This window comes from Poecilia reticulata, chromosome 12 (genome assembly GCF_904066995.2).
Source record: "Poecilia reticulata chromosome 12, P_reticulata-male-v2, whole genome shotgun sequence".
In the NCBI taxonomy this organism is placed as follows: Eukaryota; Metazoa; Chordata; class Actinopteri; order Cyprinodontiformes; family Poeciliidae; genus Poecilia; species Poecilia reticulata.
This window is the reverse complement of record NC_088841.1, coordinates 17,612,998-17,638,252: the sequence shown is the minus strand read 5'-3', so window position 1 is coordinate 17,638,252 and position 25,255 is coordinate 17,612,998. Positions and strand designations below refer to the sequence as shown.

Below are 25,255 nucleotides of genomic sequence, written 5' to 3'. Positions count from 1 at the left end.
CACCTTTCTGCTTTTACTCAGTTTATTCTATACACTTCCTTTTCATTTAGTATATGTGGAAGCAAAAGTAAAAGCAAATATCTATATTAGAATTCTGACAACACACTGTGAATTAAAACAAGTCAAATACTTATAATTTTTGGAGCACTACATGAACTGATCTAATGTATTGATCTCATTTTTACACATTAATTCATGCAAGACATGTGGTTGTACAGGCATTCAGATCATTTTTCCCCTGTAAAACCTTTAATTTATGGCAGAATAGTTGTAGTGTTGTGTAAAGTGTTCTCCTGCACCTCCTAGGAAAATCTAAACTTTATGGGAGCCAATCAATGACTAAAAATGCTTTTTTTTCTGCCACCTGAACCAATTATTTTGGACCCAATGTAATCTGGGAATTAAATAAATCTACTCCTCAAAAACATAGTTATTAATATATGTCAACTGCCCTAATCTTTTCAGCACATAGAATCAACAGATTAAAAATGAATAGCACAGCAACAAAACAAAAGAAGACGGTGCAATTTTAACACCATTTTATTAGCAACAATGTGTCTGTTAGCTATATATTAGAAACAGGAACAGAAACATGTTAGCTGCACTGTACTGAGTCTGAAAAACAGCTGGATCATAAAATAATGCAACTAATGTAAATAGCTGAACATAAATCACAATTCATTTTAATAAACACCTCTAGTAATAATAATCATCTTAATAATAATCCTCTTATTAATGTATCCTCTAATTCATGTATTTCCCTTTCCCATTATTATGGCACTACGTTAGCTGTGCATCTGGCAAAAATTCAGCTTCAAATATATAAACAATGAGAACTTGTGAGTCTGTGTGTGTCCTGTGTGAACATGTTTAGCTGTGTGAACCAGGGTGGGTGTCAGGCCTTGGTAGCATTTCGCTGCTCCCAAGCTTTAAAAGTTTAAAGGGACACCAGAGGGTTTAAGATAAAAATTAAATTTCGACAAGTGCAAATGTGTAGGCTCGGCGGTCATCTGTGACAAATATGATCAAAATATAGAACCGGAGAGTGTATTATGGCTGCGATTATGCCCTTGAACAGTTAGATTTATTTATGCGTTGTGACTTTTTGAAACGTGCCTTACAAAAGTATTCATACTTCTTGAGCTTTGTTCCATTTGTCATCTCACAGCAATACATTTCAGATTATTTCAATGGGATTTTATACGTGAAAGCAACACGTAAGTGTACAAATTTGTACATTTCAACATGAATAAAAGTATGAAGAGTGTGGCATGTACTTGTACTCTTTGCCTCTGGAGCTACCTCTGTTACTGTGATAGCAGATAGTTTACTGAGTGTTTACTGAAAAACGCTAATGATTTCAAGCAGCTAAATTTGTATTGAGATTCAATTACTAACACATCATCTATATTTACTAAGAAGGTCGACATCTGCAGGCATCTGATTGCACTGGATTTTGTCTAGCAGTATCAGAATGAAGGAAGTTCAAATGCAAGGAGAAACTTCAGATTTTTGTTTGTAAAGCACATATATAATTTCCCTTCCACTTCACAATTATGCAATAGTTTGTGTTAGTCTAGGTCATAAAATCTCAATAAAATACACAGATTTTTGTGGCAGTAGTATGACAAAATGAGGAAACTTGATGGGGTAACAATAATACTTTTGCAAGGCACTGTTTGATCATGTCAGAGAAGGAAAAATTTAATTATGCACTGTTTCACTTCCAGGTAAATAAACAACCGTGATTGTTGGTTACAGAGAGACAAAAATGGAGGGCCAAAAGTACAAATGTGTCGACCATCTATTTAATAGAGAAAGTCTGTTGGGGATCCAAGAAGGACACTCTCCAGTCAGCTTCAAATCCCTCACACAGATAACTCTTTTGAAATCAAGCAGAGAATAATTTTCAGCCATATGTCCTCAGACCATAAAATGCTCTTCCAGTTGAAAAATCAGCCCTTCAGTCAGTCCGGTCAGCCTTGTGGAGAAAATAAAAACAATCCAGAGCAGGAACTCTCGGAGTACCTCAGAGCAAGAGCACATTTTCTTCAGTCCACCGACTCAAGAGAGAGAGAGGGAGGGGAAAGAGACTGAAGTGTGGCCTATTAAATATTTATACATGTGCCTTTAAGGGTGAATCTTTAGCCAAAGCAACCGGAGATCAGTGGTCACATACAATACAAGATGTACGCTGAAAAGTCCACAAGCTAAAACTTCAGTAAAAGAACAGAGATTACACTGAAAGTTAAATATCACTCGTCTAACGTCTGTCTTACACTTCCTATCAGTAAGATAAACAATATTTTTAGGGTTTGTAATATAATCTGCTTGGATGTGTCTCTCTGTGGCTCATGGTGTTCCCTTCTCCTTTCACAATGAAATATTATTGCAACACGCCTCGGCTCCTGGTTCATTAAACATTCGAGTGACAGATTGTGTTTGATTATAATGAATTTAACGATTCTGGCATAACAACAGAACACGATACACGCTCATACCCACAATGCATGCCCGTAAACTCACATTTACTTTCTGAACGCAATGCAAGAAACACAGCCCACTTCTCCCTGCTAGAACATGATGGTTCTCCTCTTGTCTTCAAGCGGAATAAACCCCCTGTGTCGTCTCAGAGAGACTATTAAAGTCGAGACGTGAAAGGATTTGAAAAATGAGAGGGAATTAAAATCTTCTGTGAGCCCTTAATGTCTTAAAATGTCACGTCCAAAGTTAAAACTATCAAAAACATCTGTGTGTGGTAGCTAAAAACATGAAAACACCCTCCTTCTCCTCCTCCCCTCTAATCTTTGTGGATAATATTTAAAAATCTCTATAATCTGTTGATGGAGGAACAAATAGATCATCCTTTCTTAATGGAGGGCACCAGATTTCTCCCAGTCATTTTTCATTTGTAGCAGCTGTGTAAAAGATAAAATCCCCCCTGAGCACATCATCATTTTGGTGCCGCAGTAATCTGCTAGTGTTTCAGGTCAGAAAGTAGGGAAGTAGGGCAACACAAACTTTACCACTCAAAATAAAACAAAGCTTTTTTCGTTCATTGACATTTTAGAACACTTTTAAATACTTAGCATTGGACCACGAATAAGCTCATGGGCCTGAAAAGTGTAAAGGTGAGAGAGAGAACAAAACTGTCCTGAGAGCCATCAGAGTGGTCCAATCTGCAGGTGGCAACAGGTAAAATGAGACTTAGCAAAACTCAAGTCCTGTCCAGTTGCAGTCGTGCCAACTCGCAAACGTCCGCCCTCGCTCAACTAAACATCGGTGCTGATGCTACAGCTGCGCGTAAACATTTCCCTCATGGTGACTGAGCGGGCCAGGTTTGGCTTACGATAGTTTGAAATGTTAACAGGCACTGGCAGGTCCAGATCCTGCTGCTGGACACTGCGGTAGCTGACGCGTTCTCCACCATTCCTCAGTCCCTCTGGTTGGTGGTGGACCTGCTGCGGCGGAGGAGGCTGAAGGTAGAAAGGCAGATCATAGTGCGTGCACGATGGACAGAAGGTCTGCGAGCGTGTCAGTTTTCTAGCCAAAGGAGGGGTGGAGAAAATGGCGGGGCCATTGGGCATGGAGGAGGCGGCAGCCGTCGCCGCCACAATGTTGTGGTTCGAGTGAACCGGCGGGATGCGGGACGTGACAGCAAAGTCCGGCTCCTCCTCCTCCGACTCTGACTCCTCCTTCTTACAGCAATAGTACTGGAGAGGGGAAAGAACAGGAGGTTGAAGAGAGGAAAAGACGGAAAAATGCATGAAAATATGAGGACGTTCAGAGGATCTGAATACTTTTGAAAGAGTTAAGTTATATTTACGGTCTTCTGTTTCATAGCTTCTCATGTAATCTGAATAATGCAGCTTCCTTAAACCCTTAAACAGTAAAGTTATTTGCACTTTTTTAGATTTTTGATGCCAGTACTTGGACTATAAAACTCTTATTCCTCTTATTTTCTGGCCAAAACTAGTTTTAAGATGTGATTTGGACATTGTGTTTAGATGCTAATGTTGCCTATTTGGTTTATTGGTCGTTGAAATTGGCTGAAATTATAACGATAATCAACTGTTGACAAAAGATGAATATTTGGATGAGAGACTTTAATTAGTCTGTTTAAACAAAAACTGAGGCATGAAGCCACTCTTAAACCCTGTTTGTTTAAAAATAGAAGCATGAGTCAATTAATGCTTTGTCCTAAATGTGCAATATGCTGACATTTCAGAGAACTCAAACATTTCAGAATAAAAATAACACTTGTTGTCACCTGGTTAAAATGGGTCGTGTGGTAGACTAAAGCTGACAAGGATACATGTACCTTGACTGGAGTGTTATGTAGCTTAGGACCTGTTCAGCTTTTCACTTAGGAAAAAAAAATATTTGTAGACCTGTAATACAGTCAGCATTTTCTTAGGCTACTTTCACAGACCTAGGAGATTAAATTCTGGACTTTACCAATTACCTTTCTGAAATTTAGCAGATGCCTTTCTGGGAACTCAGAGGATACATTCCCAGAGCTAATAACGTCTGCTTAAGACATATTGATCCATGACTTCATGTCTCAATTACATTTACTAGTAAGAATAAAGATAGACTACAAGGACTAAGTCATTCTGGAACCAGGTACCTTAATGGTTCATTCAGAGAACTTACCAGTTGTTTTTTAAGTTCTGGAAAAATAATCTTAAAGTATCAGTACCTGGTAAGTTTTGATACATTACTTAAATTCTAGCTAAATAACCAACAAGTTGTAGGAACGTTTCAGAAAAGTTACTGGAAAATTCTGAGAAACTTACAAAAATGTTTTGTTGACTGTATAGAGTAAGTTTGAAGAAAATACCTCTGAAGACAGTTAACAGAAAAACATTCTAAAAATGTATTTGAGAAATATCCAGAAAAGTACTGTATTTTCTGCACTATAAGGCGTACCGCATAGATATTTGCCAATTTGTTCCATACTCTAGTATTACACATCCACATTTGTACAGAAGTGGTCAGAGTACTTTATATAGTAGGCTGCCCCAGTCGTTGTTTCACTCACGGTGTTGGTGTTGCGATATTGTGCCCAACTGCTTTCTGGGTAACACAGACCAACCGACACGCTGCCGCTGCAGTCTCTGTCTCTCTTCCTCCGCCTCTCCCCCCTGGCTTTAAATGTATTATCAAACTTTATTAACAAACCAGCGTTCTGACAACTATCCCAGCATGCACCTCGCACTTCTTCTCTTTACGGGGGAAAATGAAGTCGGCGGCTGCTTACCGTATTTGCTATACCTGTTGTGGCTCAATATTGGTCCATATATAAGGTGCACCGGATTATAAGGCGCACTGTCGGCTTTTGAGGAAATTGAAGTTTTTTAGGTGCACCTTATAGTTCGGAAAATACGGTATTCAGCATAGTATTTGGTGCTATACAGGAAGTTCCAAAACAATTGGAAAGCTCCATCAAAGTCCCAGCAAATTACCTTTTAAATTCTGAAGGTAAGTAGGTTAGGTAGGTTCTAAATATGGGCAAAATACTTTGCAGGTTCTTTTAGAGTTCAATTTTTTCAAGGAGAGTAATTATTAAGTTCTGTAAAGTAAAGAACGGGGTGTATTTTATAATATTACAACTAGGCATGATCATTTCACATGTTTATGAACAGAATGGTCAGTGCAGCCTCACCTGTAGCCTACAGTAGCACAATACTGCGATGATAAGGAGTAATATAACAGTAGCAAGAATTCCACCAGTGATGACCACTGTCCCGGCTGTCATTCGAATGGCTCTCCATCAACACCCTGCAAAGAGCAAGAAGGAGGAGGGACATAAAGAGCAAAGCGGAAGAATAGTGAAAGGAGTGAATGCAGAAACAGAGGTGGAAACAGCAAACACTTCATCAGTACAGTAGCTTCATTAAGTAGATTATAACTGTGTGTCAGCTCAGCGGTGCTTATTGAATTATCCAGCAGCTAGGAGGCATGTAATGGAATCATCCTGAAAGTGCGGTTCATAATATAGACAGGATCTCGAAGCGGAACACTGTCTGCAAGGGAGGGGAAAATCAGCAATCAACTCCAGGACAGCTATAAAAAATGAGACATAGGCATGACGGCAGAGCAAAGAGGTAAATGGTGTAAAGGATGGGTGGAAATAAACGGGGGTAGATGGAACAAAAGCAGACGGTGCATGAAAATGAAGAAGAGTATGTGGGAGAGAGTGGGAGAGAAAAGGGGGGGGGTTGACAAAGAGGAGTGTTTCACGGCTGACAGTAAAATGCTGTGGTGACGCAAAAGTATGAAAATATAGAAGCAAAATGTATTTATGTACATAAATCACTCAATCTTATGAAATGTGAGCATTTCTGTATCATTTGTCATTTTACATATTCATGAGGTGTCAATGCTGCACTAACACATGAAGTTGTTTTTATATGTATATATTAAAAAAAAAATATATATATATATATATATATATATAATATATATATATATATATATATATATATATATGCACATCTATTTCCACTTTGGCAGAGCTAAACACAACGGTAGAAAATGATTTTGTAGGTTTGATTACTTTCAAATATCACTGAGGTTTTTTTAATGTGAACATGCTCCTTTATTTCTCTAACTTCACAACTATTAGGCATCATCCAAGTTATTCAGAATGTTGTGAATACTGGTGCAGAATGCCACTGTAAACATTGGAATTGCATCTAATTAATAATGTAGCTATGGTAACTGATTTTTCTTTTTACCATTCACTAGATCTGCTGGTGATATTTTTGTTGCTTATCAGAGTTAGGTGGTTAGGTGGTCATGTATTTATTAGTTAGTGGGTTTGTGAGGATGGAATTTGGGGTTTAGACATTTTCACTTCAAGCTGTCCACTGGATCAGCCAAGACGCACGTCCCAGAAATGTTTTGGAATGAACAGCATGCAATTATTAGCCTGAATATGAGATACAACTGATGTCCTCTTTCACTTCTTTGAAGAAAATGTTTCATAATCTGTTGCTTTTATTATATTCAAATGGAAGCTATGCTGTCCTGCGTGAAAAATATGCTTCTGTTGAACCTACTAAATAAAGATTTGGTGATGAAAATTTCACTTTTTAATCAACTGTGTACTTTATCACAAATTATTATTATTTTTTTCAATCTTTATTGAACCTTTATAGGAGACTCTTTGCACACACCGAAGTAATTAAAATTTGTGACATCAGTTGTCTTTCACCTACTGCACTCCGCATATTCTAACCTCTGGAAATGATCTGCAAAAAGTAACTCTTTAAAATAAATGTACCTTTTATTGCAGTAGCATAATCTCACATTTTTCAACTCTATTATAATTCTCTGCAGTGTGTGTGATGGCAAGATGAACTTGGGTCTTCTGCCAGACTTGAATGTCACAGTTTTAGTTATTTAACATTTTAATTATTCAAGAGACTCTCAGTTTGGACAAACTTAGATGACATTCTTGGAATAACCTCCGAATTAACAAAATCATCTGTCTATCTTCCTTACTTGAATGTTATGTGCTCTTGCCTTTCCCATATTGATATGTGACTAAGAAAAATGTGCTACTGTGCCACATCACATTTATACCCCAGAAACACAGAACATATTATTGATAACTAATTCAAAATTCCAGGTCAGTTAAGTAAAATATAATGAGGAAAAAAAATCAAGCCCAGCTTTATTTCAGGAGAGCTCAGAGTACCGATTATTAAGGCTGAAGTGACTTTCTGCAGAAAATATAAATATTACTGAGGCTGGATTTTTTTTTTATTGGAGAAATTCTCTCAAATTAAAGGTTATATATTTTAAAATATTTTCAGTAGTACTGCATGAATAAAATACACATTTGTTATTTTAAAATATTCATACATTAGCTTTAGGGGGTGCAATAGATGTGGAATTAAATTTATTTTATATAATTTTTCCTTATCAGATTTCGGTTCTCTCACTGTAGTGTTTGTGATTTTTATCAGTGAAAGATGAAGTTAACTTTTTTATTTGTAAAACTTTCCATATTTTCTGATTTTTTTTTTCTTACATTCAAGTAACTGCAGCAGATATTATGCAAACCAATGCAGCTACAAACTGATTTGGTTTCAATCTTTGGGTCGTTTTCACAACATGTCAGATAATGAGATGTGTCACTCCGTCTACACGTTCAATAACATGCTATTATGTCTGAAACTTGACAGATGTGGGCAGAGACCTTTTCTCTTTGTTGTATCTGGAAGTGTCACAGGACCACACCAACTCACTGCATTCTGGATAATTGCCTGAAACCAAAAATAGGCCAGCAGGCTTGTTGCTAAGTCATGACTCAATAGCAAAAGTCATTATGAGCAAGTAGGAACACAGCACTGAAGTACGGGCATATGCTGTAAAGACGAAACTTCACTGTGAGCAAGACAAATAAAAAGGGGAGAATTCTGTAAAAAAAAACAACAAAAAAAAAAAACAATTGTAGAGATAACTTTTCTCCAGCTGCTCCAAACACGTCCCACCTCGAATTTGTTGGAGTGACTTCAAGTGAAAAGCATTTGCTATTCAGAGAACTATTCAATAGCCTTGAAGCAATGCTAACCTATACCGAACGTGTCAGTCGGTAACTGTCTTGAATTCTAAAACCGTTCTGCAGCGTGTCTCCTCAGAGATGGCCTGTAAAGTTTTAGAGGAACACGAAGCATATTGCTCATCTACAAACAAAACACCGCTGCTCTTCTCTCAAGCTGTGATACAGCTGGACTCTAATCCAGTCTGCAGGTCACTCAGCCAACCAAACAAGAAGGAACAGCTTGAGCAGCGTGTTTTGGCCTCAGAGGTTTGTAATTAAAAGATGCGTAGAACTTTGAGTCAGCGAAAGAAAGCAGGAGAGGAAGTTTTATCTCATTTTTGGAGCAAGTAAAGCATTAGTAAGAGCACCGCAGGCAGGAGTCGAAAGCATTCCTTTTGAGAAGCTGGTAAATTGAAAAAATAAGGAGCCATATGTTTCTTCTTAGGTAATAAAAATAATTAGCTACAGTGTGCAATACTTGTAAACATCAACATAAATGCAGACAGCAAGGCTAAGTGTTTGTTTTTTTTATGTTATCAAAAATCTTGTTAGCTCTGATAAGAGTGCCATAATGCCGAAACGTTTCCATTGATACTTGAGGAGGGTAAGATAATTTTCAGCATGCCATTTGTAAAATAAATGTAAATACATACAAACAAATGATTTTATTTTAATTTCTACTTCTCTCACTGTTTGGTTATGCTTTTAGGAATGTCTGTATGAGTTGTCATCAGAAGCAAACTTCTTGGATCTAGGAAATTCTAATATAATATATTCAGATATATCTTTTTCTTCATTTTCTGTTAAATACATCAAGCATTTTAAACACATACACTTGAGCCAAACTAAAATTACATAGGAAGTGGGATACAAAGTGTGGCCTAAGGGGTTAAAAAACTCCCTCAGAAAAACTAGACTATTAAATGAAAGCATCGTCCCAGTGTTAGAAATTGAATGTCACAAAGATTGATGCACTTCTAATTTGTATTTCTGCTCCACATCAGAAGATTTGGTCAGGATTAGGATCAAGCAAAATCAAATGCAAATCCTGAGTGGGGAGGACTTGTTCAGAAATCCAGAGGAACATACATGAGAGGGATCAAATGACATACGCATGGGTGTTGAGTGTGTGACTTTTATTGAGTTGTTTTTTGTTTTGGTTTTTTGCAGAGTTGAAGTCATTACCCTTATCCAAGCCAAACATTTTGATCAAAATCATGCTCCACTTATTTCATGGATTTAAAGTATTCATACTCTTTGGACATTTCAGAATAGAATTGGGATTTATTGGGGTTGAATGAAAAAAAAAAAAACTGCAAGTCACAATTTTTATGTATCTTTTTTTCCTCAACTTCACAATCATGTTGTGCTTTCGGTTGGTATAATAAACGAAATTACATTTCAAACAAATTATCCCATTAAGTTTATGGTTGTAACGTGGCAAAATGTGGAAAGGTTTTTGGAGTAAGTTCTGCCAACTGGATTGTCTAAATGAGAAAAGCAGAAGAACAAAATGTATGAGCCTATGTACAATTTGGTTAAATATGTAATTCTAGCTGCCTCTCATGCAGGCTATATACCTATGGTATCAAAAAGGTAAAAAAAAAAAAAACTAAGCAAAACAACTTTGCAATCCTTTGCAAACAGAGACACAGACATTGCTTTAGTCACTGTAGAGGCTAGCCAGACAATCCGTTGGGACTCCATTAATCAGATCAGCGTGTGAGGGATGTGTTGTGAGAAGGTGGCAAACAGTGCTAATTGTTTGACCACACACACCCTGACACACAAGTCCTCCAGACTCCACTGTGAAATAGAGCCTCCGAAACCCGTCCACTCAGCTGCTTTTGCAGGGATTTGTCCACAGGAATGACAAGAGCTGGAAGCAGTAGAACGACGGCAGCGGGTAGACGCGCACACAAAAACACCCACAAACACCCACATGCTGTAATTTTAGTAGTAGCTAACATGCTCAGACAGTGAGCTTTAGAATAAATTTCCACACTTCGATGAAACATGGCAGAGATCACAGCAGAGGTCTTGCTCGGAATAATGGCTGTTGACAGGCTTTCAGTTCAGCGGTAGAGAAGTACACAGTAGGTGGTGGATTTGAGTCGCGCACAGCAGACAGTAACATGTCTCTGGAACAATGGGAAGAACTCGGTTGCAATGGTGGATGTCAAAGAATGAATTCGAACAACACAGATACACTAAATAGAGTACACAATGCCAAAGTGCATAGCCGTAGAGTGCTCTTTAGGGAATTCAGACTCTCTAACGGTTATTTTCAGTAACTTTAACTAGTCAGCCTGGGTCAGCTTCACTGCCAATATGAGAATCAGTGCAATGATGTCTGAATGATTGAATGGTCTCATCTCCTAAGTCACCTTTCCCTTTAATAAAAGGTGCAGTCAGTCCCACTACAAAGTAACTATAACTAAAAATTATCTAGTTATTCAACTTCCTCTAAGCAAGGGTGCCTAGATTAATACAGATTTAAAAGTATGTTTAGCAAAAAAAAAAAAAAAGTCAATAATCTCTTTTTGATATAACAATGCTTCTTGGAAATGGATTTCTAAATACCAGCAGCGGTTTTACTCTGGTTGTTTTCAGTTCAGTAGTGGGAAATTCCAAACATTCTTACATCGTTTTTTTGTGGAGTTCATTGATCGAACATTCCAGGAAATCAAGAAATGGTTACTTCTGCCTGAGAGGAAGAGGAGGACAGAAGAAGGACAAAACATCAGGGTAAGCTAGTTCGACCTGAAAAGCCTTGCAACATCCCTACATAAAACCACATTTTTGGACTGTGATTTGTGTGCAGTATGATGTTTTACATGCACACCTCTTTCCTTATGTTGATATTTTTTTGATAATAAACACCTTAACTCTCTCTTAGTAAAAACTGCAGGCTCATGCACTAAATGGATTATGCTAAGATATTTCTGCAATCAGATTCTTTTGGTAGCTCTCTGGAGCCTGAGACCACCTGTGGGTTTGTAGGTGCAGCAAAGATGAACAAAGGAAAGAACCTGCAGCTAAATGTCTTCTGTCACTTTTAACTTCTCTCTGACCACCATACTGGATTTCACGCTGGAATCCAGGAGTAAAAATCCATCAAGTAGCATTTGCCTAAAGTATCGTTAGCTTTTGCATCAGGTTACATCTGGTGTTTTCTGCTTTGAATTCGATGTTATTTTACATGCAATACTGATAGCAGAGCATGACTGCCTGCATTATTAACAATAATTTAAAGCAAAAGTGAATACTGTATCAACATTTATAAAGTGACAAGGACATTTTGAAACTGGAGTACTTGGAAATTGCAAACTGGAACCTTTTGCTTCCTGACTGACCAAAAAGCTGCTGAACGTTAAGGCTTTCATCCGACTCTTCACAATCCTGGCTCTGACTTAACGGGCCCTCTACGGCCTGTTGACCACCAGAGTCACAATTTGTCCTGGAAATCCTGTCAGGACAAACACAAGTCGATCTGGAAGTAAGCTCAAAGCCGCTGTTGCTGCACTCTTTCATTTCTTTTCTACCATAGGTGTGTATACTGTTTTTCTGTTCTGTTGCTAGTAATAGATTTTAATCAGATTTTTTTTCCCAAAGCGAATGTGTTTCACATGTTACTTCTGAACTACAGCTCGGAATAAATCTTAAAATCTTAAACGCAGGAAAGCAAGTTTTATTGCTCTTTAAACACATGGAATCTAGGTTAAGGTTTTCAAAAAAATAAAAAGCTTCTAAAGCTCTCCACAATTTCATCTTCTTTTCTCACAGACTAAAGTAAAGATTAATTTAAGAGGCTGAAAAAGTCATCCCTTAGCCTTCACATATTGCTTTTCTCTACATCACGATGTCTGGCTGCACCAACCATGACTGTATAACTTGACTCTCACTTTCTGACTCAGTCTGTCCTTGCATATTATTCCACCATCTTTCTGTGTCCCTGAACCCATCTCCAAGAATAATGACAACTCAGATGAAGACTGCCTGGGGGTAAGTCCTTTCTAGCCCATCCCTCTACTAAAACCAGTTTAACTCACTCCTCATGCTGACCTTGAATCAGGTGCGAGTGAGAAACGGACGAAAGAAGAATAATTTGGGGTTGTGGCTGAAGAACAAGACGGTAGCTATAAATGTGTTTCTATCCTCCACATGTGTCCCATTATTGCCCAGGAAACATTTCTGTAATTAGTGCTCCTCTGCAAATGATATATCATAAAAATGGCTCTTGGCTTGCATGAATATAGCACTGAAAGGAGACCTGAGGGTCTCTTCATTTAATTATACAGCTCACTAAATGTCCCTCATCCATCTGAACGACCTTACTGCTCTTCTTTACAAATTGCAGGCTGATTTAAGTCCAGTCTGCTGCTTTAACCTCAAATGTGCTGTACATGGACTGAAGCAAGAAACCATGACTGCCCTTATTGGTGTCCGAAACATCCTATATTATGTGATAAATACATTTTCTGGCTTTTCGGTTTAGTCCCAATACACTTTCAGGAGCACAAAGAATGGAAATCACATAAAGCTCACCAGAAAAACAACAAAAATAATTGCTTTTTAAAGTTTTAGGATCAAAAAGTTCAGAAAAATGTTTCAAATTTCTTGACAAAAAAATATTGATTTAAACAGTCTCATTAAAATATGTTTAAATTTAAATGTGAATTTATTTAGTCAATCCAGAGTAAAGTTTTAACAGTATGTCTGGACTTTGACTGGGACACACTTGATTTTGATCTGAACTTCCATTGTTGCTCTGGCTGTATGTTTAGCATTGTAAATGGTTTGGTCCAGGATGTGTGGGGTCTGCAGAGATGTTAGCTAACCTTTTCCTGACCCTAATGCCAGGTGATTGTTTTTTCATGATGCCTGTTTTCACCAATGTTCTCTAACATTCCTCTGATACCATTCCAGAAGTGGTAATAATATATTAAATATATTTACTATTGTGGCGACATCTCAAGGAAATTGCCTGGATTTTAATTAGGGGTACAAGGGTGATTGGGGCTAAATACAAATGCATGCCTTAGATTTTTATATGAAAACCTTTTGACAAATATACATCCCTTACTTTCTACTTCACAATTATGAGCCACAATACTCTGACGTTTGTGATTATAATATGACAAAATGTGAAAATATTCAAGGTGTATGAAAAGTTGTACAGTATCCTCTGCAAAAAATATCCTATATTCACCAAATACTATGGATGCCTGAGCCAATTTGACCATGTTTAACAAGATATTGAAGCAAACAAGAGGTTTAAATTTAGGATACTTTACGAGTCACTCAACTCTTTCCATGTCTGTGTAGGTCTAGCACAGTTAAAGCATATTTGCTCAATTCTAGGACATCTGTGTGGCTCAAAACACTTTAAAAAATCTCCAGTTTCCTTTTTACATCAAATATATTGAGTTTTAAATAAATGATTGTCAGTCATGTTCTGTTATTCCAAATAATTAAAGAAAGAAAAAAAAAGCTTTCAGTTTTGAAATAATCTCAAAATAATTGCATGTAATCACATTTTGTCAGTCTGATGCTGCACTTCCTGTTCCTCCCCTCTGCTTCACAAAGCTCTACCCTCTGCTGTGCAAATAACACCATTGGTCTGAGGACGACAGGCTATAATCTTGGCACCACCAGGGGCTGCAGTGTGGTCTGAGATATTTCAGTACTTTCAGTATCACAGAAAACTGAGGGTAGTCGCTGTTCTGCTGACTGACAGCATGCTTGTACTTTTGATTCATGAAGACAAAGTTCAGGATATTTTTAGTCTCATATTTTTGCCCACAAGCTCAAAGGGACTGACTTTAAACCTATTTAGGGAAATGGCACAAAAACCAAAGCCTCTTAGTCAAGAATCCTTCCATCCATTGTTTAAACCCGCTTATCCGTGCGGGGTTGAGGTAAAACTGGTGATTAGGACAGAGGTGGGGTACACTCAAAAAGGTTGCCTGAAAAATTGTTGGGAGTTTTTGTCTCCCTTAACGTCCAACTCATTGTCTATGCTAACTAAACGAACCTGGTTCCTTAATCAGCCTTGCTTCTCTCTGTTCTAAAAGCCAACATGTCCCAGTTTACATTCTTTTAGCTACTTTAAACTTATGAATTGACAAACTTACTTCAATTTCATGTTTTCTTGTCTTTCCCATTTGAAAGACTGGCAGCTGTCAGATCATTCACAAACCCAGGGAAACCCAATGATGGAATAACTTTAGGTACATTAAAGATTTAAAGGGATGCTTCAGTTACATGTATACTACATTTTTCTTTTTTGGGGGGGTGTTGTCATGACCATGATTTTCTAAAAGAAATAAACAACAGAAAATACTCTGGATTAGGATTCTTACCAGACGATTTAATCCATTTAAAATTAACTGCTCTGGAAATGTCTTGGTTATTGTCACAGCAATTGTTTAGCTTCTACATCTTCCAGATCAATGTTATGACTCTAAGTGCTCCCACATGTGCAGTGACTGTGCAGCCCTGTACAACTCACACCGTGTGGATAACTTAAGTTTTCTTTCTTAATCAAAGAGCAGGATAATCCTGCTAGCGATAGGTCCAAGCTGCAATTGTCACATTGAGGAACTTCAAGGACACAGATTTCTCCAGTTAACAATGTAAATCTAGATTGGTCATCACTAAATAGTAGGATACAAAATATAAGATCTCTAAAACAATAACATTCGATTAAAATATTATAGCCAGTGCTGTTCTCTGATGTCTTACAGACCTCCTCCTGGTTAACAAGCCAAATCTGCTCCTTATGAGAAATTCAGAGAATGAACTTCAAGCCGTATCATTTATAGCTGCTACATGGAAACAAAGTGTACAAATGTTGAAAGCTGACTAAACAAATCATGTTTTTGACACTTGCAATAGAACAGTTGTAAATAGATACCATCTTTCACTCGCACTGCTCAGGCTTAATCAGTACCTTCCACTAATTGCAACTCTTTACTATTCGTTTGTAAGGCAACACGCTGCTAAATTCAATTTGAGTCACTATGTCAACAAAGCACTTGCTGTTTTCAGGAAAGAATTTTTGCATTTTACGCCCCACAGGTCATTTCAAATTCGGTCACATACTGTAAACCGTTTGCTGTGGTCTATGAAAATATGCATGTTGAAAAGATGTCATCTTTTCAAACAAAAGTTTGTAGTGAACAGTAAGAGCACACCCACATCTGTCAGTGCTGGCTTTGTCTCGCGAGTGTGGGTGAAACAAGTACTATGATATGAAAATCTATTTTTTTCTAGCATTGTCAGACTTGTGAGCCAATATAAAGCTGCAATAATGTGCAGTCCAATATTTTTTCAAGACTTTTTTGGAAAGCTGAAATAAGTTTCCTGAACTGCCCAAATGAGATTTTCATGGCAATTTCAACTAAATAGAGCAAATTATGTTCAATCTTTTAATATAAAAGGAACATATCTGCTCAGCTAGTTGTTTCTAATTCGGGAGAAGGCTGGAAATGAGGCAGGATGATTTTGCAGTTTCACACACTGGTTCTCTTTTCCTCGAGGACATGCAACCTGATCACAATGCCCTCATAATGGATGTATCGTTTGATATTTCATCTAAATGTATGTATGTACCAAAATGACAGCATGTAAGGGGAATCTGCATGCACATACCTGCACATCTGCAAGAAAAAAATGCAGTGAAACTAGAAGTAGTATACTGAAGGCCAAGACACATCACTAGTAAATCCCCCATCAGTGAATGAAAAGATGTACAATGTGAATAAAAAGAACAAATTTAGAAAATATCTATTAAAATGATCTGTTTTAATATTTTTATTTTAGCTCAGATTGCATCACAAATCCTCTGTAGCATTGTTTTGGGCTGGCTTTTCTTTTCTGTGGTCTAACATGACAAAACTCCAGCTCCCATTTGATAAAGGTAAAGATCCTGTCAAGCTATTCCTTATGTTGTTACCTGTTTGTCAAAAAGTGTGTAGAAAAGAGGCTTGAAACATGAAGAAATTATGCAGCACTTGGTAAAACATTCGGTCATATCACATATAAGCACGTTTATCTTTTGGAATCGTGTAAAATTAGAGGCATATTGGAATGAAAGATGCGGAATCTACAGGATACTATGTAAGGATGAAGTAAGGTAATTTTCTTTGATTTTCTTTACTTAATAATTATTTGAACATTTCTAAAAATTTAGTGCCCCCTAGTTGTCAAATATTTAGGGGAATTAATTAATTAATTTAAAAAAAGGTAAAATGATAAATGGCCTTTATTTGTGTAGCTCTTTATCAAGTCCAAGGCCTCCAAAGCTCTTCACACAACACACTGATTGTAGCAAGCTACATTGTCGCCACAGCTGCCCTGGTGCAGTCTGACAGAAGTGAGGCTGCAATGCACCGGTGCTACCAGGGCCTCTGACCAACAACAGAAGGCATGACAGGTGAAGTGTCTTGCTCAAAGACACAACAACTGAGGCAAATGGAACAAAGGGTTTCAACTGGCTACCCACTGATTACACTATGCAGATGCTCTGTCTGTACTGATAAAGTTTCAACTCAATTCTGGGTGCTGAAAAGTCAGAACAGCTCCTTAGTAGCACTGACATACATTCTAGTTAATTCAGTAAATAAATATTTGGCCACTTGAGGAAGGTCATGGAACTAAGATTGGATTATAAGGAAAAATACACAAAAGGAAATGCTTTGTAAAACAGGGGGCTGTCAAAAGCAGCACTTTAGAAACATGACCAGGCTTTCTTTCCACAAAATGGATGTAATTCCTTTGCATTTAGACACATGTACAATGTTTCTGTTTGTGCAAACATGTACAACCCCTGGCAAAAAGTATGGAATCACCAGTCTTGGATGAGCACTCATTCAGACATTTCATGCAGTAAAACAAACTCAGATCAAAAACATGATACAATAATAAGGTCATTCCAAAGTGCAACTTGTTGGCTTTCAGGAATACTCAAAGAAATGAAGAGAAAACATTATGGAAGTCAGTGAATGATACTTTTATTGGGAAAGGAAATAGACTGGGTGTGTCCTTTTTTTCTACCTCCACTTTTTTCATCAGAATTGAGTGACTCCATATTTATTTCCCTGTGTTTGGTCAATAAATGTATCATTCGCTGACTTCCACAATGTTTTCTCTTCATTTCTTTGAGTATTCCTGAAAGCCAACAAGTTGCACTTTGGAATTACCTTATTATTGTATCATGTTTTTGATCTGAGTTTGTTTTACTGCATGAAATGTCTGAATGAGTGCTCATCCAAGACTGGTGATTCCATACTTTTTGCCAGGGGTTGTATACAAAATTGAATAAGATGTGAAAATCAGTTTCTAAAAAGTTACTTAATTCTACACAGTTTGTTAAGATTTAAATTGAATTTAAAATGCTGTTTCAAGGCATCATCCAGTCATAGTGAATTAATTTGCTAAATCCAAAATTCACATAAAGCCAGAATGTGACTTGGTCAGAATATGCATTTGACATTGTTTATGTTTGCAAAAAGCAGACATAGTTTCCTATTAACCTGTGCATGCATGCAGCCGCCGCATGCTCCAACCCTGAGATAAAACAGGATGCCTATTTGTCTGTGATCAAGAATAGCCGATGCACTATTCATATTACAAAACATTAAACCAGCAAAAAGAAAAGTAAGAAACTTTAAAAGAAAAACAAAGATAAATTAGCAGAACTGATATGGAACATGTTGGGGAAAATAAATAGAATCAGAAGATAAAAATGTATGGAGAAAATGTAAAAATAGAAATGTTTTGGGAGTGTTTTTAAAATCTGCTGATTGCTCGGCTATTACCACTAATGGTCAGCGCTCCAGAGGCGGCATGAGCAACAGTATGAGCTGATCTTCAGTTTCTATGACTACAGTTCTATTACCGACTGACATTTTGCCATTACAGTTTCAGTTTGTGAGTGGGTGGTTTATGCTTTTAAAGTAGTTTTATTTGCACCAACTTTCCCCAGCTTGCTCTAAGCCGATAAATAAAAAAGATTCATACGCAAACAGCGTAGAGGGACAAAAATGAATCATGAGCTAAACTGAGAAGTTTATGAATTACAGTTTTTTTTTTAACGAGGACCACCTGGGCATCTGGGTATTTTGTTCTGTATTTTATTCTAATTACATCTGTCTCCAAAAAGGGACCATGCTGACATTTGCAACTTTTATGTTTCAGATTAAAAGCTATAAACTGTGGGCTCTGTTGATAAGCCTTGGAAAAAATGATTTGGACCATGAAATTAATAATGAGAATACCCCTGGGCTTTTTCAAAATGAATGCGGTGTAATTTAATTAAAAGAGTAAACTTAGCCCGAGTAACATATTATCTCACTTTAGTATTTATTATGTAATATGCACATATGTGCACAAAGAAGGAGTATAAAGATAAACCATGCACATTAGTCTTGTGATTTCAGTTAATATTTGTTGGCAGGTTTCAGAGGGTTATGGGATGTCTTCAAAACAAAGCTCTGGTTTCAGTCGATTTCAATTTCACATCATAATGTAATATGGCTACAAATTGGAATATGCATTTATAATATAATAACCTTCGTAAAATCGATGCACCCATATTTAGTTATTTTTTGATTATGTGAAATTTTACATGCTGCAAATGTTGGAATGTGTAAAAAAAAGGTTTTGATGAATTATTATATTAAGGCTTTAAGATTTCATCCTGACAACATTTAGTAAGACTAGAACATTTATAGCAAATGGTTATTTTTTAAAATCAAAATTGTATTTTTACTCAAATTTAACAAAATAACTAAGATAACTGAATAAATGACAGCAGATGAGCACAGCAAAGATGCAATGGAAGAGACTCAAAAGGGATGCAGGGAAGCAGCCTGTTTTTCCACGCCCTCTGACCGAATGCTCTCCATCCCCACCTCCCTTTGGAGTGAACATCAGATTTTTTTCTTTTTTTTTTTTTTTTTTACAATCACTCAGTGGGATGAGGTCAGGCGACCAATAGATTCTCTGCACAGACATGCTCGTGTGCTGGTCACTTCTGGGGGTCTGAGCACATCCATCTGTGCACAAGTGATGAGTGAGCACGTCATGGTGTAGCTGCAAGGGGGGAAAAGCATGGTGCTGAGGGGGTGGAGTGAAGAGATGGGTGGTGGTGAAGGGGAAGGGGAAGAGGAGGAGGAGAGGGTGGCGACTGTTTAACATGATCAGTGAGCAGGCATGTTCCCTTCCCCCCAGTTTCAATCTTTCCTCTCCACTCTCCCAACGAGGAGTTCCAAGAGTGCGTTTTTAACCCAGTTAGGTTAAAATAATTACAAAAATCTGAATATGTTACCCACTAATTGAATTTTTCTTAGCACTTTTAAACCATTCCTTATTCTCCTCCACATCCCATCCTGATGTTTTCTCATCACCCATCTGTCTTGGAAATGTGTTTTTCCTCCTTCTGTTGTCCTTCAGCTTCCCTCTCTCCCTCTTCTCATTTTTTCTGTCCTGGTAAACAGACTGGAAGCTGGTAGAACAGCAGGTAGATGCACCACATCTTCAAGTCAGGCTCCAAGGAAAAATCAAGACTGTCTATAACAGAAATATGTATGAATGCGTAAGAGAGAGATATATTTATCTCCCAAGAGGCCTGGGGTGACCTGGGGGTCATTGAGAGAGTCACCATGGGAACACAAACCCCTCCTTGCCTTGCATAGTTCTTTGGTCATCTAATCCATACATGCATGCATTGTAGAGCAGTAGAATTTCACCAATATAATAATGAAAAACATGTTATGATTCATCACCCTTTCATTCTACAGAAAAACTTCAAATGATGCATCATCAAATTAAAGACTGTAAAGCCAAAAGCACATCAACAAGGTAGTGGTGAGTCATTGTATTTGATAAGCACTTTCATTACCACAGATCAAAAGCTCTGAGAACTTAAATCATGGTTAATATTTTCTCAGGCAGTGATAGCAGGCCGAGGGGTCAAGGCTGGCTACGATATGCCTCTAATATAGGCTAAAAATGAATAGAGGTGGATTTCCTGTCGGTTTTACTTTCAAGTATAACCTTAAAAAAACTTAAATAGTTAAAATAGTTGACAATGTGGTAACACATAATCAGAGCAAAAATGAACGATAATTATGCTCCCTTATGGATATACATCTTTAAAGTCAACTGTTTGTTCATGCTGATAAATTCAAAGTAAAAATTCTGCGATATTCATGCTGCACCAGTAATCGGTGACGTCAAAGTCAATGCATGAACGTTTCTTGTCAGAGCCCCAGCTGGTTGCAGCAGACAGCTGCTCATGCCGAGCCAAGTTCTGCTGGAGGTTTCTTCCTCTGAAGGGAGAGTTCTCCTCTCCACTTACGCTACATGCACGCTCAGTGACGGACGGCTGCAAAGTTAAAGTGCAGTGGAATTGACTGTGTCCTGTCACTGCACGCTGGTTCTGGGAGAGATTGCTCCAAAGTCAGTGACTTGATGGAATCGTCTGGGCTTCCTTAGACAGAAAACTTTTCACCAGTAGAAATAATCATCTAAACTCGAACGCTGTTAAAATGTATGTAACTTATTTTGAGCTTAAATCGGTGCTATATAAATAAATTCAATTGGATTGAATGGAAACAGAGTCAGGACAAGGTAAAGGAGGTATACAAAGACAAAAACAGCTGCATCATTGTTGTGGTTTCTATCTCTGAAAGCGATCATGAGTCTGAGAAAACTGGGCTTATTTTATCTTTAATCTCTGGATTTCTTTCATTTTTACTATTTTACCTTGCTGATATTCAGCAAGGACTCTCTTTGCATGTAGATGTGAGGTGCATATGAAGCACAAATTATTAGTTTTGGAAAATATTGTTAAGGGTACAGATTATATCAATGCCCTCAGTAAAATTAATATTTAAAATACCATATTACAATGATTGCAATATCCTTTTAATTGCTGTCACATGGATCATAAACTGTCACATAAGCCATAAGAAGAACACATGTGAGGAGTGCCACTGTGCATCACTTCAGTTGAAGGCCATCACATACTTCAGTGCATTCTGCTGACGGGTGTTGAAGCTGAACAGCTTACTGAACCTCAGCAGCAGCTTATTTTCGCATAACACCACACGCCGTCCCTGTTGTTTAAATGTTATTGTTAAAAAAATGGCCTATTTTACTTTTAAAGCATAGATGTTTTATAATTTGACTTTTGTAACTTCCTGTAACAGGTAGCTGTACTGCAGCGCAAATGCTAGCCTGTGTATAATTATAAACAGCATCAAAGGATTTTATTTCAGTGGTTCCGTTTTTCTTTCTGTTGATTTTGTTGACTTAAGATTGTGAAAAGTACTTTGCTTCTGCTTTATTTTTTAAGTGTGAAGTTTAGATTGAGTGGCTTTTATCCCACCATCACCACAAGAGGAGACAGAACCAAAGAAAAATATTCGTTTGAATTTTAGAAATATCTTCAAGTGTAAACTGCATCTCAGCCTTTAGAAATTTGCTTGTTGGCTGACATATCATCTGGTCAGTCACTGCTCGATGTATCAAAATGTTTCCAATACACTCAGTAGGTGATGGATTGCATCCTGTACAAACCCCCTCCCTCTAACCCTGTGCTGTGATTTCACCAACATTTACAGAACCGTTTCTCTTTCTTTCTCTCTTTTTTTTTTTGAGCAACATTAATGCTTCTTGAGATGCATTCTCGCCCTGCCTGACTAAAAATACCTTCAGTTGAACAATTTGGATTGCAACCGTTCCTAACAGTTGGTGACAGAAGTTCTGGCTCACAAGCCATGCGGTTTTGTCAGCGTGTGGCGTGCCTGGCCAGGCAGCAAGTGCTTCATGGAGAGTGCAGAAACCTGTCTCTTGCCTTTATGCTCACTCTCCCATCTGTTTATATCTTTAGTTTGGGCCTATATATTCACTGGCATTGCTCATGATTTCATAAGAGCCTTTGAAAACACTCAAAAAGACAAGTAAGTGGCTCTATCCATGGTGCTGAACTCTCCATCTACCTATCTATGCATGCATGGTTACCTTCAGAGATAAGATGAATTCTTTGGGTCACATCCAGGGCAGTTTTCGCTCCTAGTTGACTTCAGTTATTCAAAAAATAAAATAAAATCTGAGCAGTGGCCAAAAAAAAAAAAAAATCTATTTCAAGAATAGAGAGAAAATACAAAATCTTTGTCTTTGCTTATGAAAGAGTTACAACTTTGTACTGGAAGCAAGCATAACCCCCAACTGGGCCCAATCCTCTTTGACTGTCCTTCATTAATACGAAAAAATCCAGACAAAAGATGCAAAGGTCCAGGCTTATTTCCTTAATCTTTTTCCAGTAGACCAGCTTCCTTCACACTCTCTTCAGATGAAAATCTTTTTTTTCTTCTTCTTAAGCTCAATTCCAGACAAGAGTATAGAAAAAAAAGATAGCAACAAAATCAAAAAGGTTTCAAACGTAAAAAATATATATATAAAAAAATTCAAAAATAAAAGCGAATCGGTTTCCGGTGGTAACGATGTTTTATCTGACAGATGTGCTCAGCAGCGCACAAGTCCATCAACCGCTCGGCTGGAGTTGTTGAAACAGTGCAGACTGATCTGCAGAAAAATATAACACTCCTACGCAAACATCCTCATGATCAGCAGCACCAGTAGCCTGGGCAACATGTGCGCTGGAGAAACAGCATGGGTGACGGGGGGGAATTTCGCCATTTCTTCCCCTACGACCACTTTCGAGCAGCGTCCTAGAAGGTCGAGGTCAGATTTTTGTAGTAGCGTCGCTCCAGGTCGCGCCTCTAGCCCGGCTTAGATCCCTTTCTCCTTTTCTTTTCCTTCTCTGGATCTCCTCCGGCTTCCTTCTCAGTGTTTTATCCTCTTACCGCATGTGCGCTATCCGGCTTTTTTTTTTCTTTCTTTCTTTCTTTCTGTTAAGCTTTTGTTGTGGAAAAGCAAACGCCTGCAACTGGATAGTTCTCCGAGAATAACGGCGTCTGTTTATGCACGGTTGATGTTATTTCCGCGTTGGCCAATTAATTGCCGAATCTTGCAGAGTGACGTCCGATTCTGCGTAGAGACGAGAGAGAGGAAAAAAAAGCTGCGCTTTAAATCCAGGGGAGGTTGGCCACAGTGCCTGAACGGAAAGTCAGTGTAGTAAATGCAGCCAGTAGTGCTTACAGTCGGGCTGAGGCTACAGTGACGTGAAAAAAAAATACATCCATACCTCTTGGAACTTTTTCACGATTGCAAACAGACACTTTAATTATTGTATTTTATTGCGATTTTATGTCATAGACCAACTGGAAATTAAAGGAAATTGAAATCTTTTTTTTTTTTTTGTTTATTCATATAGGGATAAAAGAAATGTCACGTGTATTTTGTGATTCCTTTAAAATCGCCTTGTTAGGAACAGCGAAAAGCGTTATTAAATGCCATGCTGAATTTTAATTTATGTAAACTTTTGTGGAGCAATGCATACCTGCAATTATGCAATAGGGACCATGACACTCCAAATCTTTGTTCTCCCAACAGGATTAGTTTTTTTTTCTTTGTGACCATAATCAATGACTTTAGGACAGCCAAATCCATATTAATAATTAAAAGAATTACACATGACCACAGAGCGTTCAGCCAAGTCACAATGACAAACTGGCCTTTTCATCTGGAACAAAACCTTAATCAAGCTCCTTTAGGGAGATGGACACATTGTCCCTTGAAGGATCATTTTTCTCCCTGTGTACCTTCTTCTGTCACTTGTCCTTTTGCTCCCTTTGCCTCCTGACTCTGAGGTCCAGTTTCATCTCTTTGTGCCCAATATTACCCCATGGTTATCTCGCTGCTGAAATCTGTTCCACCCCTTCTTTTTCAGCCACTCTTTCCTAAAACCTCTTTACTCATCTTTTTTTTCTAATTATCCAATCCAACTTACAACTGCTAGGGTCTCATATCCAGATCAGGCTCGGGGCAGTTTGAGGCACTGCTGGGGGCAGTGGTGTGAGTTTTTATTGCATTCATTATTCAGACTGAAAGAAGTGGAGATTAGAGCACTTTGAGAGTGTGCAGTGTTGAAATATTTATATTAGCAGAGAATGAGATGGTTGGATTGGCTGTGTGTGTGCGTGTGTGTGTGTGAGTGTGTGTGAGTGAGGGTAGGGTGAATTCTGCTTTTATGTGTTTTTATGCTTTTCATGGACTTCCACAAATGCAACGAGGAAACAGGGTGATGTGAGCTAGAGAGGCGGTCTGATCACTATAAAATAACACACTTTATTGCCATTTTTGTTGGGGAAAAAATGAACTTGGGGGTGTTTTACATTGTCCTGTCTGCAAAAGGTACCTCCAATTTTAGTAAAATAAATAAATAAATTACATAATTAAACCAAAACTGGACCGTGACACAGTGTGGCAAAACTGGGTCACTGCTATCAGAGAGGCATCGACAGAGGGAATCAGGGACGCAGGGCACAGCTCTGATCGTTTCAAGCCATTCCTACTTTCCTCATATCCTCTTCCATCACGCTGAACACACAATCTTATTATAACCTCTGTCGCCAACATCATCAACAAAATGGACCAACAAGAGCACAGCATAATGATATTTGATGTTATCATGACAAACCATGACCTATGCACATATATTGGTCAATCTATTCTTCAGAACTCAATATACACATATAGTTCGGACAAAACTTTACATAAACT

The 25,255-nt window shown here is 37.9% G+C and overlaps 1 protein-coding gene across 1 annotated transcript; it reads right to left on the bottom strand.

Annotated features, from left to right (window-relative positions):
* Positions 1–524: 524 nt before the first annotated feature.
* Positions 525–23,829, bottom strand: LOC103473624 (protein FAM163B-like). Its single transcript, XM_008423995.3, has 3 exons — positions 22,592–23,829; positions 5,669–5,784; positions 525–3,713 (listed from the first exon to the last, which is right to left on the bottom strand). The coding sequence occupies exons 2-3, from the start codon at positions 5,759–5,761 to the stop codon at positions 3,273–3,275; spliced, it is 534 nt and encodes a 177-aa protein (XP_008422217.1). The 5' UTR covers positions 5,762–5,784; positions 22,592–23,829; the 3' UTR covers positions 525–3,272.
* Positions 23,830–25,255: the final 1,426 nt, after the last annotated feature.

What these genes read in the sequence shown, in the direction of transcription:
- LOC103473624 (XM_008423995.3), bottom strand. Translation starts at nt 5,761, where the DNA reads ATGACAGCCGGGACAGTGGTCATCACTGGTGGAATTCTTGCTACTGTT. An exon ending in TGTGCTACTGTAGGCTACAG is followed by an intron (nt 3,714 to 5,668) that starts GTGAGGCTGCAC and finishes TCCCCTCTCCAG; the next exon opens with TACTATTGCTGTAAGAAGGA.